The sequence below is a fragment of the Rhincodon typus genome, chromosome 33, assembly GCF_021869965.1.
Source record: "Rhincodon typus isolate 14 chromosome 33, sRhiTyp1.1, whole genome shotgun sequence".
NCBI lineage: Eukaryota > Metazoa > Chordata > Chondrichthyes > Orectolobiformes > Rhincodontidae > Rhincodon > Rhincodon typus.
In genome coordinates this window covers 7,635,603-7,654,676 of record NC_063364.1, presented here as the reverse complement: position 1 = coordinate 7,654,676, position 19,074 = coordinate 7,635,603, and the positions used below count along the sequence as shown (strand labels likewise).

General features: G+C 40.6%; 1 protein-coding gene across 4 annotated transcripts in view; it reads right to left on the bottom strand.

Annotated features, from left to right (window-relative positions):
• Nucleotides 1-18,573, bottom strand: part of hdgfl3 (HDGF like 3) — a 100,853-nt gene extending 82,280 nt beyond the window's left edge. For 2 of the 4 annotated variants that reach the window (XM_048616041.1, XM_048616042.1), the window contains exon 1: nt 17,791-18,296. In XM_048616041.1, coding sequence (XP_048471998.1) covers nt 17,791-17,874 — 84 coding nt within the window. In that variant the 5' untranslated portion in view covers nt 17,875-18,296. Of the gene's footprint in view, nt 1-17,790 lie in introns of all 4 variants that reach the window. The other 2 variants (XM_048616038.1, XM_020528551.2) reach the window with 2 other exon arrangements.
• Between the last annotated feature and the right edge of the window lie 501 nt (nt 18,574-19,074).

Below are 19,074 nucleotides of genomic sequence, written 5' to 3'. Positions count from 1 at the left end.
CCCGAAATGTCAGCCTTCCTGCTCTGATGCTGCTTGGCCTGCTGTGTTCATCCAGCTCTACACCTTGTTATCTCAGATTCTCCAGCATTTGCAGTTCCTATTATCTTTGGCACCATTGAGTTCATTACACTTGTTGGAACAAAGGGTGCATGAGACAGGGACAGGGGCTTAAGACAACTTGCAGAAGAGAACAAAAGCCAAGTGTTCTCTTTGAATTTGAGTTCATCCTGGAATAGAAAGCAGTTTTCACTGAGGAGAGCAGGACCAATTGTGCTTTACATGGTTCAGCCAGATCGGACAGTGAATGGCACATCCATTCAACTTTGCAGCTCTTGGACTTAAGACAGTGGAGTCAAACAGCTCACTGGAGGAACAGCCAGGGCTAAAGGAAATAAACTTTTAAATGGGAATTAGGGCATCCAAGATGGAGAGGAGGGTGTGATTGTGCAGATTAGTAGCTGCAGACATGTCATAGTAAACAAAAGGCCAAAGGCTTGACGACTGGCAATTTGGAGAGTGTGGTTCTAAGAGAACAGGGAGCATTTGGGAGCTGACACACAAGAAGCAAGTTTCAGCAGAATGTTGGACAGGTGATCAGGGATGACCTTAGCGCTAACTAAGACTTAGCAACAGTGAGCTGGTAAGATCAAGCAGACAGCTATGAATATGGTTTGTGGAGTTGACATGGAAGGTGAAAGTAAGGGAAGATAGAACAGGTCCCGAGACAGAGTTTGAAGGAAGAAAGAAGTGATGATAAAGCATTAAGAAAACTGGCATGGGACTTGAGTGGACTTTAAATGAGAGGAGACAGATAGACTAAGATGAGATGATCAAAGGCATCTTTCACTCTCTGGTAGCCAATCCTTTGGTGATAGGTGCAAAGCACTGTAAAATGGTAGGAGCTCATTGTGACTGGTGTATATTTCACTGTCTTGTGGCAATTCTTTCCTGTTCTGTCTTTTCTCCTCAATGTGAGTGGAGTACTAATTCCAAAGTTACCATACACAGGGAATATCTGTAGCTTTCACCTACAATGCAGGGGAAAGAGCAGGAAGATGCACTACAGCTCTGAATTCTTTAGAAACTTTAGCATTGTAGCTTCCTCAATCTCCCCAAAATCAATTTATCATCGTATTAAAATGATGGCTATCATGCTTCATTCCAACATATTCCTTCTCCTTGGCATCTTATTAGCATGCAGGCTCAATGCCAGATGTCCAGCAACTTATAAGCTTCTTGATTCCACTTTCAAAATTTAAGAACAATTAACACCTGAGCTTTGGAAGGATCCATCTGAGGAATTATGTTCTGTTGGGTGCCATATCAATGTAACATGGCCTTAGGTGTTGCAATCACTTGTTCTAGTTAGCCCTATAGCAAAGCCTGCCGATACCCCTAAGGAGCTATGGAGTGATCTGTCATGAGCAATAAGGATAGTTACTGATTCAAGAAAATGTGGTAAGCAGATCTAACTGGGCATGTTGGCAATCCAGTTTGTATATAGGTGCGGATATGCTGGAAGCTTATTGTTAGTGCATCTTTAAAGTTCTCTTTACTTCGCAACTGTTCTATTAGCTTGGGAAAATGCTCCTATCTGTTGTTCAAGGAAGATAAAGGAGAAAAAGCAGGAACTCTGTGACAGCTACTGATGAATGTAAAGGATCCCATACCCACAACCAATAACACTAACGTAATATACAAAATACCATGCAAGGACTATGTTTAATATTACATCGGCCAAACTGGAAAAAAACTGACAATAAGGATACATGAACACCAACTAGCCACGAAGAGACACAACCAAATCTCACTGGTCTCAATACATACCACAACTGGTGGTACAAATTGACTGGTACAACACATCCATAATAGCCAGAGACATGCCAGCGAATTCCTGGAGGCCTGGTATTCCAACCGAAACTTCATCAACAAACACTTTGAACTGGGCCCGATATACAAACCACTGAAAAACAGAACTGGAAGTGGTGCCAACCACCCCAACAAACCAAGGCATACAGGTAACAAGTGGGACAGAACACCAACGTTTCACCAGGGGCGCACTGACGATGTTACTTAGCAGGGTGACGAAATGTCTGCAACCAAACACACTGGCTCGGCGAGCAAGTCTACAACTTCAATTATAAACCAGTTAGCTCAATATTTGCCATTAGGAAATTGCTAGAGTCTATAATTAAAAATAAGGATAATTCAACATAATTAAACACCTTGAAAATGCTCACTAATCAAAGACAGCTCACGCAGATTTGTACAGGGATGGGAGAGTGATTGCAAGTCTGGAAAGTTTTTTTTTAAAATTCATTCCTGGGATGAGGGTGTTGAATTTATTGCTTATCCGTAATTGCCCAGAGGGCAGTTAACAGTCAACCACATTGCAATTTTTCTGGAGTCACATGTAACCAAACCAGGTAAGGATGGCAGTTTCCTTCCCTAATGGATATTAGTGAACTTTTCCTGATGATCAGCAATGGATTCATGGTCATCATTAGACTCTTAATTCCATATTTTTGTTGAATTCAAGTTCCACCATCTGCCATGGCAGGATTTGAACCTAGGACTCCAGAACATTATCTTGGCCTCTGGATTAACAGTCCAGTGACAATACCACTAGGACATCATTTCATCTTTAGGTACAGTAATCTAGCAGGCAGTGATGGAAGACTTTAACCATTAGTAATAACATACTTGCTGCTTATACAGATGAGGAGACAAGACTGCTGTGTGAATGAGGAAAGATTCTATGATGCAGGATGCTATTCAAGTGAGAGGGAAGCAAAGTAACATGGCGGTGATTTGGGAAGAGTACAGGCTGGGAACAGACTCTGTTTACTGTAGCCATGACCGGGACCTCTGATGCTTCTATTGTCTGCCTGATGGCAGGGTCAAACGCATTTCCTCACATCTGGAGCTGAACTTGGGAGTGGAAAATAAAGAATCCATTTGTTATAGTGCACTTAAACAACAGAACTAACCTGAGAAATGTTGTGAAACTTGAAAGGCTTCAGAAAAAAATTTAAAGATGTTGGTGGGGTTGGAGGGTTTGAGCTATAGGGAGAGGCTGAATAGGCTGGGGCTATTTTCCCTGGACCGTCAAAAGCTAAGGGGTGACCTTATATAATTTTATAAATCATGAGGTACATTGATAGGGTGAATAGTCAAGGTCTTTGCACCAGTGTGGGAGAGTTCCAAACCAGACGGCATTAAGGTGAAGGGGTAAGGATTTAAAAGGGATTTAAGGGGCAACTTTTTCAGGCAGAGGGTGGTACATGTATGAAATTAGCTACCACAGGAAGTGATGGAGGCTGGTACAATTACAACATTTAAAAGGCATCTGGATGGGTACATGAATAGGAAGGGTTTGGGGGATATGGACCAAATGCTGGAAAATGGGACTAGACTAATTTAGGATATCTGATCAGCATGGATAAGATGGATTGAAGCATCTGTTTCCATGCTGTCTATCTCTATGACTCTATAAATAGCATTCTGCTGTGAGAGTTTAACGATGTATAGTGCAAATAAAAATGCTGTACATAAGGTAAGATCAATGCAGGGAATAGTAATAAAAACATGAAAGTAAAAGTATTTTTACCTAAATTCATGAAATATTCACAAGAAGGTAGATGAATGAGTGGCACCGTTAGAGATCATTAGTTTAGATCTAATCGTCATTATAGAGTCATAGTTATGAGGCGACCAAGGTTGAAAAACAAATACACCACGAAAAGAGAGAGAGAATGGCAAAGGAAGATGGAGAACCCTGATAGTAAAAGATGACAAAGATATGAGTGAGAAATGATCTTGGTTCAGAAAATCATGTCAGTATGGGTCGTGATCAAGAAGATGAAGAGTTAGAAACGCTGGTGGGAAAGGATTCTAGACCTTACTGTAGTATTTTTGAACAAAATGTTAAACAAGAATTTATTGGAACATGTAACAAAAGTAACATTAACTGTAGGAAATTTTAGTCTTCACAAAGACCGAACCAATCAAATTGAAAAGGATGTTCTAGAAGATGAGCTTGCAGAATACTGTTGACATTTTCTCCGAGCAATGTGTTGTGGAACTGATGAGGGATAAAGCTATTTTAGATCTAGTGTTCTGTAATAAGGCAGGATTAGTTAGTAATTTCAAAATAAAAAATCCCCTGGGTGCCAGTGATCATAGTACAAGTAAATGCATTGTTAGATTTCTAAGGAACATTCTCCAAATACAAACAGAAACCTTAAATTTAAACAAAGTCAATTACAGAGGTACGGGGGAAAACAGGCTAAGCTTGATTGGTTAAAATAGACTGAAAACGTGTGGCCCCAAATAAACAAACAATGGGACACAAAGAAGCAATTTGAAAGGTTAAAAAAAATACATCCCACAGCAAAAAAAAACTCAATAAGAAAGATCCATCATGGTTTAGTAAGGACAGCAAGAATAATATTAGATTAAAAGAAAAGGCTTATAATTCTGTGAATGTAAGGACTAAATGTAAAGGATTAAGAGTCTTATGGAAAAGAGAAAAATGTAATAAGACATAAAAAGGGAAAAATGAAATGCATAGGAATGGCTAGGAATATAAAAACAGGCTGTAAGAGCTATCATACATAAATAAAGCAACATACCTAAAGTCATGATCAGTCCCTTAAACATCTATTGTAGAATTTATTACAGGAATGAAGAAATAGCATATATATTGAACAAAGACTTTGAGCTGTACTTTCACTAATGAAGTGGGAATTTATATCAACAGAAACAGACAGCCAGGCATGTTTCTCCAGATGGCCTCATTATGAATTCTTGGCTGAGATCCAAGGCACTCTAATCGATTAGTTTACAGGGATTTGATTATACATGATGAAATGGAGTGTTAGCTTTGATTGATTGACACAGTTGAGGTCATATGTTTTTCTTCCTGATTTTTTTCAAATGTTTGTATTGTTGGGCAAGATGAGGAATGATGAGGGGTAAAATTTCTGTTTTTGAAACAATGCTTGGTTGACTCTGTTTTAGGGTTGTAAGCGTAGTAATTTTTTTATAAGCGGATTTCTAAATGGGTATTTTCTTTCATTGCCATTTCAAGGCTGTCTGTTGTGATTTTCAGACTCATTCATCCAGTATGGACCATATACGGAACCAATGGATATGGAGGGGGCACAGGTAAGGCCTTTTAAATATGCCTTGTGAAGATTCCTGAATCAATACTTTCTAGAGAAGCTACCCAGGCTCTACGAATATCGCAGGTTGATGACTACTCCCTCAATGAAGTCATCCAAGATTAGGAGTGCAGAGTGGAACCTTGCAATAGGTTCCTGTCAATTATTTTTTTTAAAGTGTTCAAGATGGAGTATGATAATGTGAAGATTTTCACCCAGTCTGCTCATCCCTAGACACTATGGGCAATTGAGCAAGGCCAAGCCACCCTAACCTACACATCTTTGGACTATGGGAGGAAACCGAAGCACCCGGTGGAAACCCACACAGACACAGGCAGAATGTGCAAACTCCACACAGACAGTTGCCTAAAGCTGGAATCGAACCTGGTCCCTGGTGCTGTGAGGCAGCAGTGCTAACCACGGAGCCACCATGCCTTCCAAACACAGAAGGGCAAAATTCAGGATGATGTTTACTCGAATGTCTGGTCTCCCTGCTATAGGAAGGATGTTGTGAAACTTGACAGGGTTCAGAAAAGATTTACAAGGATATTGCCAGGGTTGGAGGGCTCGAGTTACAGGGAGAGGCTGAATAGGCTGGGGCTATTTTCCCTGGAGCATCAGGAGCTGAGGGCCGACCTTATAGAAGTTTATAAAATCATGAGGGGCATGAATAGGGTAAATAGACAAGGTCTTTTCTCCAGTGTGGGAGTCCAAAACTAGAGGGTACAGGTTTAAGGTGAGAGGAGAAATATTTAAAAGGGACCTAAGGGGTAACTTTTCCACACAGAGGGTGGTGCATGTATGGAATGAGCTGCCAAACAAAGTAGAGGAGGCTGGTTCAATTACAACATTTAAAAGGCATCCAGATGGGTACATGGACAGGAAGGGTTTGGAGGGATGTGGGCCAAATGCTGGCAAATGGCACTAGATTAATTTAGGACATCTGATCAACATGAATTGGACCGAAGGGTCTGTTTCCGTGCTGTATAGCTCTACGACTCTAACGTGACAGTAAGGGACGGAACAACAAATGTAAGAGCGCATCCACAGAGAAGGCCTGAGATTATAAAAATTGTAAAAAGTAATAGAGTTTAATAACCTATATCAGAATGAATGTAGTATTAGTAACAAAAGGAATGAATTGTTAACAGAGAGGGATAAATATGTATATTCCTGATAGGCATTACAGAGACATGACTAACAGGTGACCAAGCCTGGGACCTGAATATTAAAGGGTATTTGACATGTTGCCATGTCAGAAATAAAGGAAAACTTGGCAGGATAGCTCTTTTACTTGAGGATGATGTTAGCAGAATAATAAGACATTAGTTTGAAAGAGCAGGATGTACAATCAGTTTATGTAGCAATAATAATACTATGAGGTCATGTATGGGAGTAGTTTACAGACCTTTACACTGTTGGGCAGAGCATACAGGAGAAATAAATGGGACATGTATGAAAAGCAACAGAATAACCACAGATGATTTTCATCTTCATGCAGCTTGGAAGAATTATACTGGCGAAGGTAATCTGAAAAACATGATTTTTTTGAGATAATTTCTTCAAGCAGTATGCTCTCAACTCAACCACAGACCAATTTAAACCAGCCCTGGTAATTTGCAATGAGACAGGATTATATAATAACCACATGGTAAAGGAGCTGAGGTGACAGTGAGCACACCATGATACAATTTCATTTTCATTTTCCTTCAGAAAGGGAGAAGTGTGGTCCATGGCTGATGGTTTAAACCTAAATACAAGTAACTAAAAGGTAACTTAGAGTGTATGAAAACACAGCCAGCTAAGGTGAATGGGGAGCCTGGGTTAAAAAGTAAGACATGGGTTTGTAGTGGCACTGTTAAGGAAATATTTAATAACTCTCAGCAAAGGTATATCCCAGTGAGAAAGAAGGAAGGAAGGAATTAAGAAGCATGTTATATCTGTGAACAAATAAATTTAATACTATTCTTAACTTAAGAAAATATCATACAAATCTGCAAAGATTGGTGGTATGTCAGAGGATTGGAAGGACTTTAAGAACCAAAGAATTATTTCTTCATTAAAAAGCAGGGTATGAGAGAATATCCAGGATGACAGAGTATGAGCCAGTAGTAGTACAAAAACAGATAGGAAGACTTTTTACAAGTATGTGAATAGTAAAAGAGTAGCTAAAGGGTGGCTCTGGGGAATTGATAATACAAAACAAAGACATGGCGGAGACTCTGAACAGGATTTGAAATTTTGTGATAGCAAGAACTGCAGATGCTGCAGTCAGAGTCGATAAAGTGTGGAGCTATAGGAACACAGCAGGTCAGGCAGCCTCAGGGGAGTAGGAGAGTTGACGTTTGCTTAGATGAAGAGTTGATAAACTAACATGAAACATAGACATAAATGGACTTTTTTGGCTTCTCAAGCCACAGCTAGTGGAGTGCCACAGGAATCAGTACTGGATCTTCAACTATTTCCTATCTATATTAATAATTTGAATGCAGGGGACCAAACGTACAGTATCAAATTTTCCAATGTCATCAAGATTGTTAAGAAATTAAGCTGTCAAGAGAAATAGTGAGTCTGCAAAGGCATGCAAACGGGTTGAGTGTGTGAAAGTGACACATGGAATATAACGTGGGTACACATGAACATGTTCACTTTGGCACAAGAACAGAAAAGCATTATATGATTTAAATTGAAATAGATTGCAAAACTTGGTGGTACAAAATGATACCCGCAAATCACAAAATTATTACATTGGTACAGCAAGTGATTCGGAAGACAAATGGAATGTCTTAATTTACTGCAAGGAGAATGGCATGTAAAAAGTAGAAAAGTTTTAATGCAGTTGTACAGAATGAAGTGTCTACTGTACACTGTTTTCCTCTCCTTACTTGACAAAATATATGTAATTACTTAAGACGCAATTCACTTGATTCATTCCTAAGATGAAGCACTCAGTTGTAGAAAAGTACAGCATGGAAACAGCACCATTTTTACTCTTTCTAATGCATTTATTGCGTGATGTAGTCACATGGTAATAATATCTTCTGTATTCGTGTTGTATGGGGTAATAGATTTTGATGAATGCTTCTATGTCCTCAGTAATTAATCGGTGCTCCCTGAAGTCCACAAGACACAAGGAAAGCATCAATTCTCTAGACACCACAGCATTCAAACTGACTACAACCACAAGTTAGCAACAAATGCTTTTTATTAAAAACAACTAGCACACTTCTACACACAAAAAGCCATCACCTGAAACATGATTTCTGCAGACTCATAAGGCAACCAAATGGTCGCATTTGTCTTTATCGAGTCACTGTACCTCAAGTAAATCATAGTGTGTGAGACTCAGAAATAACAGCGCAAAAACACAAATCTTTATGAAAAGATGCTGAATCATCTAATTGGCACAATGTCCATTACAATAGCATCCACTATATTTCCCCCACATAGTACCTCCTCAGCCCTTTCAGCATTAAGCTACAGGCTCCATACTTAATTGCAATTAATTCAACACCTGTTTTCCTGGTTCCCAGTTAGCTGAGTTTCCTTTGTTGAAAATGTTAAAACTGTTTCCCCCTTTTCAGACCCTTTCCCCCTTCTCAGACCCTTTCCCCCTTCTGAAGCCCCACTGCCACAATTAATCCCACCTTTTGCAGGCTCTCCCCAATTTCCAGCCGCACTTTCCCCAGACCCCAACCTCACACCAATTTGTTCAGCAACCTCACTTCCTGGAGCATGGTCTTGCCAGCTGTGTTTCCTGTTTTTCCACCCAGCTCCAACATCTTCCCTCACTCTGCTGTATGCAGCCTAGCTGACTTATCTTCTCACCACCACTCCAATCACAGGCTGCTTCTCTCCAACTTTCATTGAATGTTCACAGTGGATCAGCAGTAAATGTGAAAGAGAACCAGCCTACAATTTGAGGAGCTGCTCCTTAGAGACTCTGACAGTTCTACTTACGGAAAAGACTTTTCTTTGGTTGCCCCCGTATTGCATTTTCCCATTGGATGGGTGTAGTATGGGGGTCACAGTATCAGTTGAATAAAGAAAGCCAAAGGAGTTGAACTTGAAGAGGCAATCATACGTCTGGGAGTATAGATCTCCAAATGGTCAAAGGTAAAGAGGAACAATGCAGTCCAATTGATATAAATTCCAAAACTACACAGGTTGTTGGAGTGTGGGATTTCAGCTACCCTAATCCTACCTGAATATATTTAGTCGAAAAGATACAGTGTATAAAAGATCCTTAAAGTTCATCCAGAAGAATCTCCACAACCAGTACCTGGTAAGAGATACAGTCTGGACTTAGGGGGAGAAAAGTCTGGGCAGGCAGAAAAAGCATAAGTGGAAGAATACTTTAGTGCTATTGTTTAGTTAGATTTAGAACAGTTATAGAAACAAAAGATGAAGTCAGTCCAAAAATAGTAAGTCCAAGAGATGACTTGATTGAAAGCATTGGGGACAATCATACACCTCAAGGGCTACAATGGTTGAAGACGGCAGCTCACCACCACCACCACCTTCTCAAGGGCAAGTAGGAACAGGCAATAAATATTAGTCTAGTCAGTCAAGCCAATATCCCATTAATGAATTAAGAAAAAGATCCTGAGGAGGCTTGACAGCGTGCATGTCATTTGTTTTGTTTGTTGGAGAATTTAAAACTAGGAGGTTATGTTTTAAAATGATGGGTTGCACTTTTAAGACAGATGAGTTTACATTCTCTCAGAAGGTCACCAGCCTTTTGAATTCTCTTCCTTAAAGACAGTAGAAGCACAGTCTTTGGATAATTTGAAGGCAGAGGTGGATAGATGCTTAGTGAGCAAGGACATGAAACATTATTGGGGGTAGGTAAAAATATGGAGTTGAGGTTACAGTTTAGAAGAACAAGGGGTTACAGATGCATAGCAACACAATCACCTGCAAGTTCCCCTCCAAGCTACACACCATTCTGACTTGGAAATATATCTCCGTTCTTTCATCAAAGCTGAGTCACATTCCTTCAATTCCCAACTTATACATCACACATTCTGCAACATATCAATGAGGTGGTTCACCAACATTTTCCCATGGGTAATTAGGATGGTAATAAATACTGGAGTTGCCATTGAAGTTCACACCAGGTGACTGAAAAAGAAACAATGACACTGCTCTCATTAAGTGAACCTCACAAGGGGTTAAAACCACACAAGTGGCTGACAACAAGAATTACGTCTAGAGAAGGTCTTCCTTAAAACTGCATTTCCTACATATCATATCAGGTTGAGACCGTGAGGTTGATTAATATCTTTAAGTATGATTCACACAATATGTTGGGATGGTTCCATTCATTTCAGTCCAGTGACATGGGAGCTGCCAGTGGAACCCACTTCCATCAAGTTGGCAAGAGCTGTGACTGGCAGCTCAGCTGGCCAATCACTGATTATTTTGCTCACCTCAGCAGCAGATGACTCCTTAAGATTAGGCCCAACTAGGTTCAGGATTGTTGCTAGTCTGTGGTTTTGAATTTAGCCTATTGTCAGAGGCAGACAAGGATATTGCGACACCTTTGTTATTTTCTGATAAATGGTTTGAAATTCACCGAAACAATATTTTGTTTGTTCATGTTCTATATGTAAAAATATATCAGCGTGTAGGTTTACAAATGACCTTGACTCACTAGAGTGCTAATCAGCTCATCTCCAAAGTACGGAATAAATGAGGATGTGCAAGATTACAATGTGCACCATGAGAAGTTCCATCGTCATTGCATGACCAGTATTGTTAAAAAAAATTGGAAAGGTGGTGTCTTTTTAGTGAACAGCCTCTCTACTTAAGAGTGTACCTAGTACTACACAGGACTTGAGACTGATCGGTCATACAGTTCAAAACCTCCTTACACCCTCCTTTTAAAACTTCAATGAGGCAAATCTAGAATGAAGGTATGGCAAGAGTAAATACCATCTGCTCTATCCTAGATATAGAGACAAAAAAACACCGTTTCCAGAGTTAAAACCTACTTAGTATAGTAAAAATAGAAAGTTGAATTTATATAGATCCTTTTACAAGCTGAAGGAACTTTACAGCCAAAAAGTATTCAATACTGTATACTGAAGGACTTTTGAAGTATACTAACTCTTGTGACAGAGGAAGCACTGCTGCCAAATTGCAAACAGTAAGCTCTCACAAACACCAATATGATGAATGACTTGAGCATCTGCTTTTATTGATGTTGGTCGAGAGATAAATATTGGCCAGGACACTGGGAGAATTCCTTTGCTCTGCTTTAAAAAAGTGTTGTGGGATTTTTTTTACTTCCACTTGAGGGGGCACATGGGGCCCGAGTTTATTCAAGGGACACAAGTTGTGCCAAAAAGTCTCAGTACGGAGGAGATGAGTAAAATTCCTCATGACCTTAATGGATTGACTTTTGCCTTAGGCAGCTCGGCAACATATTCATCTGACCATGCAAGGGCACAAACAGAAGGGAACACACTTCACCCAATACTGGAATATCTTTTACTGGAAAGAGCATCACAACATTATTAAAAAGATTTTATAACAAAGCAGTAGCATGATATCTGTGTTTAATTCACACATGCTGTGATTCAGAATGGACACTTGTTCTGAAAGCTGTAGTGACACATGTCTCAAAACCTTGGCTTGCAGCACAAGGCAGCTGATTTGGTAGCGCTCTCACCTCAGAATCATAAAATTGTGCGTTCAAGTTCTAATCCAGCACAAAAATCCATGCTGATACCCTGGTGTATTAGTGAGCAAAGGTTGTCCTGTCAGAGGTGCCATCTTTCAGCATTCTGTCTGCCCATTCAGGTGGGCACAAGAAGAGCCCAGAGCACTATTGTGACTAAGAGCAGTGAGTCATTCTCAGGGTTTGGCCAATGTTTATCCCTCAGTCAGCATCACAAAACTGATGATGTGATCATTGTCACAATGCTGTTTGTGGGAGCTACTAGTATATAAATTAGCTCAGATATTTCCTTTACAACAGTGGCTACACAGTGCTTATCACTGTAAAGCACTTTGGGATGACCTGTGATTGTGAAAGATGCTATACAAATCCAAATCTTTCTTTTTAAGCCAAAGAAAGCAAACCCACATAACAGATGGATCAGAAATCTCAGGCTGTTGCCTGTGTTCTAGGGAGGTCCTATTGCAAATAATTGAACAGAGAACTTAACGGAAGCAGGAAAAGAGCCATTTCCATCCTTCCTCCTCTTATTTTTAACTGTTTAAAATCATACCTGCCTTACTTATGCAGGTATGACTTCAGCTATTGTTGATGGTACATAGCATTGTAATAATTCAGTGTGCAGAATTCTAATTATGGTTGTTGTTCTGAAAGAACCCCAAGCAGAAGTCAGAACAAGCCAATTTCTTAGAACGGCAGCACATGTGCAAATGAAGGGAATGGGGGATGGAGGGGTTTGGGCGAATCATCAAACAGGAGTAAAGTGTAGCCAGTAAGGGATGTAAAGGAGCACATTCTCTCCCAGGGACATTCCAAGGAGCCTCTTGGTAAAACAAGACCACACTTTGAGAAGAATGATCTGGAGTAATTTGTCACTGCCTACCAAACCTTGTAAAAGGTAAGCTTGAGAGTGTGAAGTCCATTACTAACTCTGTACAGTTATACAGAAAGGTAACACCAACATGCAAGGTCATTGGCTGTAAAGGGTTTTCAAACATCTCCATGTTGTGGTGGATATACAAACGTATGTTTTTTTTTTATATATAATGTCCTTAAACTAAAATATATTCCATGTCACTTTGCAGAGGTATTTCTAAACACCAGTCCAACATTTAACATGATGCAACTTTATAGGCAACAGTAAGGCCTCAACGGAGGGAGGAGGTCACACAAACACAATATTGCTCATGAATGTTCAGATTTTTAGTTTGAGACCAGGTACCTACAACAGCAACAGATTTTAATTATATGGTGCCTTCAATCATAGCCAGATTGAATATGTTTACAAGTTAGATGAGGGAGTCTAACAGAAAGTTTCACAGTCCCAACAGTCTCCTTCTCCATGTCACTACCAGACACAAGTGGATGTTTAGCAAAGGGACACGATGGGAAGCTGGTATAGCTCAAACTTTCAAAGTAGTAAAAACTGATCCCATAAATTCTGTCTCCATTCAGCTAATATAATGTCAGAGAGCAGCAGGACTGAACAGCCACAGCTACAACACACATGGGTGAACCGGCTGGTGGACTATCAGGTGACCTCAGTCTAAGTGGCTCCTATCAACAGCTGGCTGCCTATCACCTCATCTACTCTAACCACCAGATAGCATCGAGAAAATACAACAAACCAGGGTAGGGAAACGATAAACTCACATGCAAATACCAAAATTTGTGTTGTAAATCCAGGGAGTGTTTTTTTGCTGATGATGCAAAATAAAGTTGCAGTACATGACCTCCAGACTCCTCAGAGCCTCAAAACAATTCAAGCATACTCTCCTTTTGTGTGACGAGTACATCAACAACATTCCAGGACCTCGTGACCTTTCAGGACAAAGCAAATTGTTTGATTGGCACCCATCTGTGGCCCTAAACATGTGCACCACATGTGCATCTCATTGCCCCAGAATTACTGAATCACCCACTATTAACATCTTGAGGGTTACTACTGACCATATACTGAACTGCACTAGTCATAATAAGTATAGGTTGCAACAGCAGGTCAGAGTCTATAAAAATCTGCAACGAGTAACTTATCTGCTGTCTCCCGACAAAGTCCAGGAGTAAAAACAAAAGTCTTGCTGATAATGTGAGACTACAGCTGGAGTGTCACGTGCAGTTTTAGTCTCCTCACCCAAGGAAGGATAAACTTGTCAAGAGGAGTGTAACAAAGGTTCACCAGACTGCTTCCTGGAATGGCATTACTGTTGTCCGGGAAAACCCTGGGTCCAAATTCTCCAGAATTTAGGAGAATGAGAGACATATAAAACGCTTTCAGGGCTCAGCAGGGGAGATTAAGGAATGCTCTTTCACCTGGTTTGAAGGGTCTTGAACTATGGGATAAAGTCTAAGAATAAAAGACAAGCCATTCTGTGAAGGCTCAATCATTGAGTATAGTCAAGACACCAATTGTTAGATTTCTAGGTACTAAAGGATATAGGGGATATTGCAAGAAAATAGTGTTGAGGGAGAAGATTAGCCATGATCCAGTTGAATGTTGGTGCAGGATTAAGGGGATGAATGGCCTACTCCTTTTCACATTTCACTCTGTTCTTGTGAATTAACTTGATAGCACTTTCAAAGAGTCAATATAGATATGATGGTTGAATGGCCTCCTACTGTTCCGCATGACTGTACAATAGTTTTTGGAAGATCTGAAAGTAATGCAATGTAACAGGCCTCTGGAGTTTTGTTTTAATATTCTACTGAAGTACTCTTTACTAATTGTGATCATTGCGTGATATTTATTCTGTGCTTCCGACTGCAACTGGCATAAGCCTAAAATGAGTGACCTCAGTCTCCGAGGATGACAAGTTTGATTGACTGGAGTTATGATAATGAAAGTACTGTAATTGCTGGCATGGAAACGGCTATTGATAATAACAAACAGTAACAATCTATATGTCTTTAAAATAGCAACCTGTTTCAGATCGGAGCAAACAAAATCTGACCCTAAGCCACTTAAGGAGATTTAGGGCAGATGATAAAAAAATTTTGGCAAAGGTTGATATGGAGGAGAGGAAAGAGAGGTGGAGGCTCTAATAGGGGAGTGTTTTAGAACTTAAGTCATTTACCTGAAGTTTTACAAAAAGAGTATAAGTGGATATACTGAAGGCAAATCCATCCAATGACAACCGATTATAATCAGGGATTTAGTGTATGATAGCAAGTTAGCCAAATATAAAAATTAGATAGAGTTTCTATTAACTCCCTTTTAAATTCTACAAAGTGATCATTTGTCCTAAGAATTGTTTAAGAAAACAAAGAGGTGGCAGATGAATTGAAAAAAATGTTTTATCATCTAAGTGAAGACTGGTGCAAAGGTAACATCCCATATAAATCAGGGAATGACCAGAATTGGAGCAGTAGAGGAAGGTCAGATGCTTTAGGATTGGAGATGCATACAAAGAGAGGGAGATGTGAGTCTATAGAGGGATTTGTAAACGGGATGTGAATTTTCAACTCACATAATTGTTTGACTGGAGGCCACAGGTCAATGAGCACAAGGTGAATGGGACTTGTTTATGCAGCCTTCTTGACATATATTATGATGCTATGAGCATTGGTCCTGTAGAAAGTGAGACTCAAGAATCTTTTTCTTGTGAAAACAAAAGAGGTGCAGATGAATTGAAAAAGTTTTCTTTATCAGTCTTTACTACAGAATATAAAAGTAGCATAGCAGAAGCAACTATAAGTCAGGAAATGGAAGGAAGGGAGGGACTCAGGAAAATAGCAGTAAGTGGTATGAAGTAAATTGTTCAGGCTGCAGGGTGACAAGTGGCTTGATCCTGCTAAAACTTCACGCTAGGCTTTTAAAAGAAGTGGCAGGTGAGACAGTCAATGCAATGGCTTTAATTTTTGGAAACTTCCTAAATTTGAGAAGGTCCTATTAAATTGGAAGATAGCAAATGTAACTAACTCTTTCATTCAAAAAAAGAGGGAAACAGAAAGCAACGAACTATAAGCCAGTTAGCACAGAGGGAAACTGTTAGAAGCTGTCATAAAGTAAATTATTGCAGGGCAATTATTTAAGTTCAAGTAACCAAGGAAAGTCAACATGATTTTGTGAAAAGGAATTCCTGCTTAACCAATATTTTAGGAGTTTTTTTTAAGGAAGTAAACTGCACTGTTTCACAAAATGGTGCATATACTGTACTTCGATTACTAGAAAGCATATGATGAAGTGCCATATCAAAGGTTAGTGCAGAAAAGGGAAGGTCATGGTGTCAGGGCTAGCTTATTGGCACAGATAAAAGTTTGGCTAGCTAATGAGAAGCAGTGAGTATGGGTAAATGGGTCTTTTTCTGGTTGGCAAGGTGCAACATGTGGTGTGCCAAAGAGATCACTGCTGGGAATTCTCACCTTGGCCTCCTCACAATCCCACCCATTCCCCATGTTCACACACGCCAAATGATAACAATCCGCACCCATCTGGCCCCATGGTCCCTGAAAGCCCCTATGCCAACTTATCACCAGCTCAGATGGATTAGGCCTTGCCCACCATTTATAAAGGTCCTAGTACCTCTACAACTCTACAAAAATCCATCATATAATTTCCAAATTACCTCGAATAATAACGTCACCTTAAGGACTCGCCTACCTTCAATCAATAATTCTTTAGCCAATCTGAAGGCGGAAGATTAATGTTGGACCAGAAGCATACAAAGATAGGGAGTCTACAGAGAGGTTTATAAATGGGATGAGAATTTTAAAATCATGTAACTGTTTGACTGGAAGCCACAGGTCACTGAGCACAAGGTAAATGGGACTTGTTTACATAGCCTTCCTGTCACATCATGATGCTACGAGCATTGGTCCTATAGAAAGTGGCATCAAAATTCTGAAAACAATGTCAACATCCTCACTTGAATGATCAAATGCACAAAATTAAGCTCTCACACATTCTGTGCGAGCTTATTACATACTAGAGGGAAAGGCTGGTGAGTAAGTTATGTGACACACTTTATACTAAGTCTGACTGTGTGAGGCAAATTATTTTACTCCCTCCTCACAGAACAGACACTGGGCTCATGTCAGGAAAACCTAGCCTCAAAAATCATCTCTCCTGGATGGATGTTAGCTTTTTGGTCACACTTCCTCACCACCTTGCCAACAACACCTGACTGCAAGCATTCTGTGTGTGACAACATGAGTCATAGCAACGTGATATTGATTTCAGAATGATGAACATCCTACCTTGCATCTTGTTTACCACTTGTCAAAGCAGAACAAAAAACACACACACGATAACGTTTACACATGATGTTCCAAAACATTACTACACCCACTGAATGCTGCAACGTTTAATCACCATCTTTATTTCCCCAGGACCAATGAAAATACCTGGGAACCACGGGGTTGATTCTAGTGCCATACAAATTGGGAGCCAGGCCAAGATGTGTGCCCTACCTGCTGGGGAACTGTGACTACCAACAAACCTGGAACACTGGATTCATTTACATTTATTTCCGAGCCGAATAGATTGTAAATTGTGAGAATGAGTCACATGAGCTGATGCATTTAATGGGGTGTTCACGTTATCTTCCCCCCTCCCCATTTGCAGTAGGTATTCGGTGCCTTTTAAAGATTGAGTAAGCGCTCTCTCTCTCTCACACACACGAACAGTTCAACGACACCAAATCGTTTCAATCCTCTCCTTGCTCAAGGAGATCACTTCGACCACTCCAGATGCTAATGGTTATATAATCGTTTGTTCGCACAACAACAACAGAAAACATGTCAACCCAGAGGAGAGAGACGGAGGGAGCAGCTTGGCCCGTGGCTCCGGCACTGGGTTGCCTCAGTAGCCGGGGGACGGAGGAAGGCAGCGTCGCTGTCCGCCTCCAGCTCCCTCCGCTTACCTTCCCCTTCCATCCAGTGCTACCACCTCCCCCCCAAACCGGCAAACAGCTCCCCCCCTCCCCCCTCAACTCCTTTACTCACCCTCGCCGGCCACTGCGGGTAGCCTTTCATCTTGGCAAAGACCAGATCGCCAGCCTTGTAGTCTCTCGGCCTCGGTCGAGCCATCTCTCTCTCTCTCTATCCCTGTGTGTATTTGTCCCCAACCCCCCCTCCCCCCCAAACAAAAATAAACACACACCTTCGCCTTGAAACCAGGGGCTTCACGGAGCGAGAAGACCCGGTTCCAAGGAGGAAGGCTTGGATGAAGAAGACAAGGGGGGAGTGGGGGGTAAAAAGTAAAGGGGAGGGGTGAAGAGGCCTTGGCTCAACAGCTCTCTTCACACCTTTATTTTCTTAATTTCTTTTGGAAAAAATAAAATCTCCTCCCAGCCCACTCTCCTTGATTTCCGCTGAAATGCGGAAAGCTGCCGTGGTGTCAGTCCCCTTAGCGGCGAGGCGGTACAGTCGGTGCCCGCTCCAAGATCCAGGCGGCCGGGTTTGTCTCTCCCTCATCTCCCTCCAACCCCCCTCACTACAAACGCATGCGCTTATTCTTATTCACTGGCCCTTTTTTTTCCCTAAAAAGAAAAATACATCAAATCTTTCTATCTCTCACATACACAGGGCTAATGTTTCAGGAGATACTATTTTGATCTTATTTTGCAACATTTTATGTTCGGTTACAATGTTGCTATTGTCTCGTTCCCGAGAAGTTTTCTCCCATCCCCCCTTCCCAAAAAAAAATTCCCAGATTGTCCAAACTGAGTCGGAGGGTTTTTTTTAATTTCTCCAATTATTATTTTCTACCCTCGGCCGAGATGTGAAAATTATTTCTTTTCCCTTTCAAACAAAAAGGGGCAGTTTGTATTTTCCACAAAACAAAATTGCCCAGTCGTGTTTGATGATTCAGGGAAGTAATGTTTACACTGACACCGTCATAAACAAAGAAGGATGTCTTCTGTCGTTCGAGATTTCTCGAGTCAAGATCATCTATTTAACCCTGCTTTTTCAGAGGGTTGTAATCGAATAAATTACACGTATCTTTTGTCAATAAAGCCAACTCTGTAACGATTCAAAGTCGGTTGTGTTTGCACTTAAATAATTTAACTGAAGCAATAAACAGTGAGCTGGGATTTTGAGTCAGAATTGACACTCACTTAATTTCAATTAAACGAACATGGGAAAATAAAGGATAAAACCAGTTCTGATGAAAGGGCATTGACCTGAACATTTGGCAGGCTTGGAAGGGGCTATTTTGGTCCCTCCCCATCCCCAAATAGCAGGAAGTGTGATGAGCAGGTGACTGAATGAGGTGGGATGCAAAAT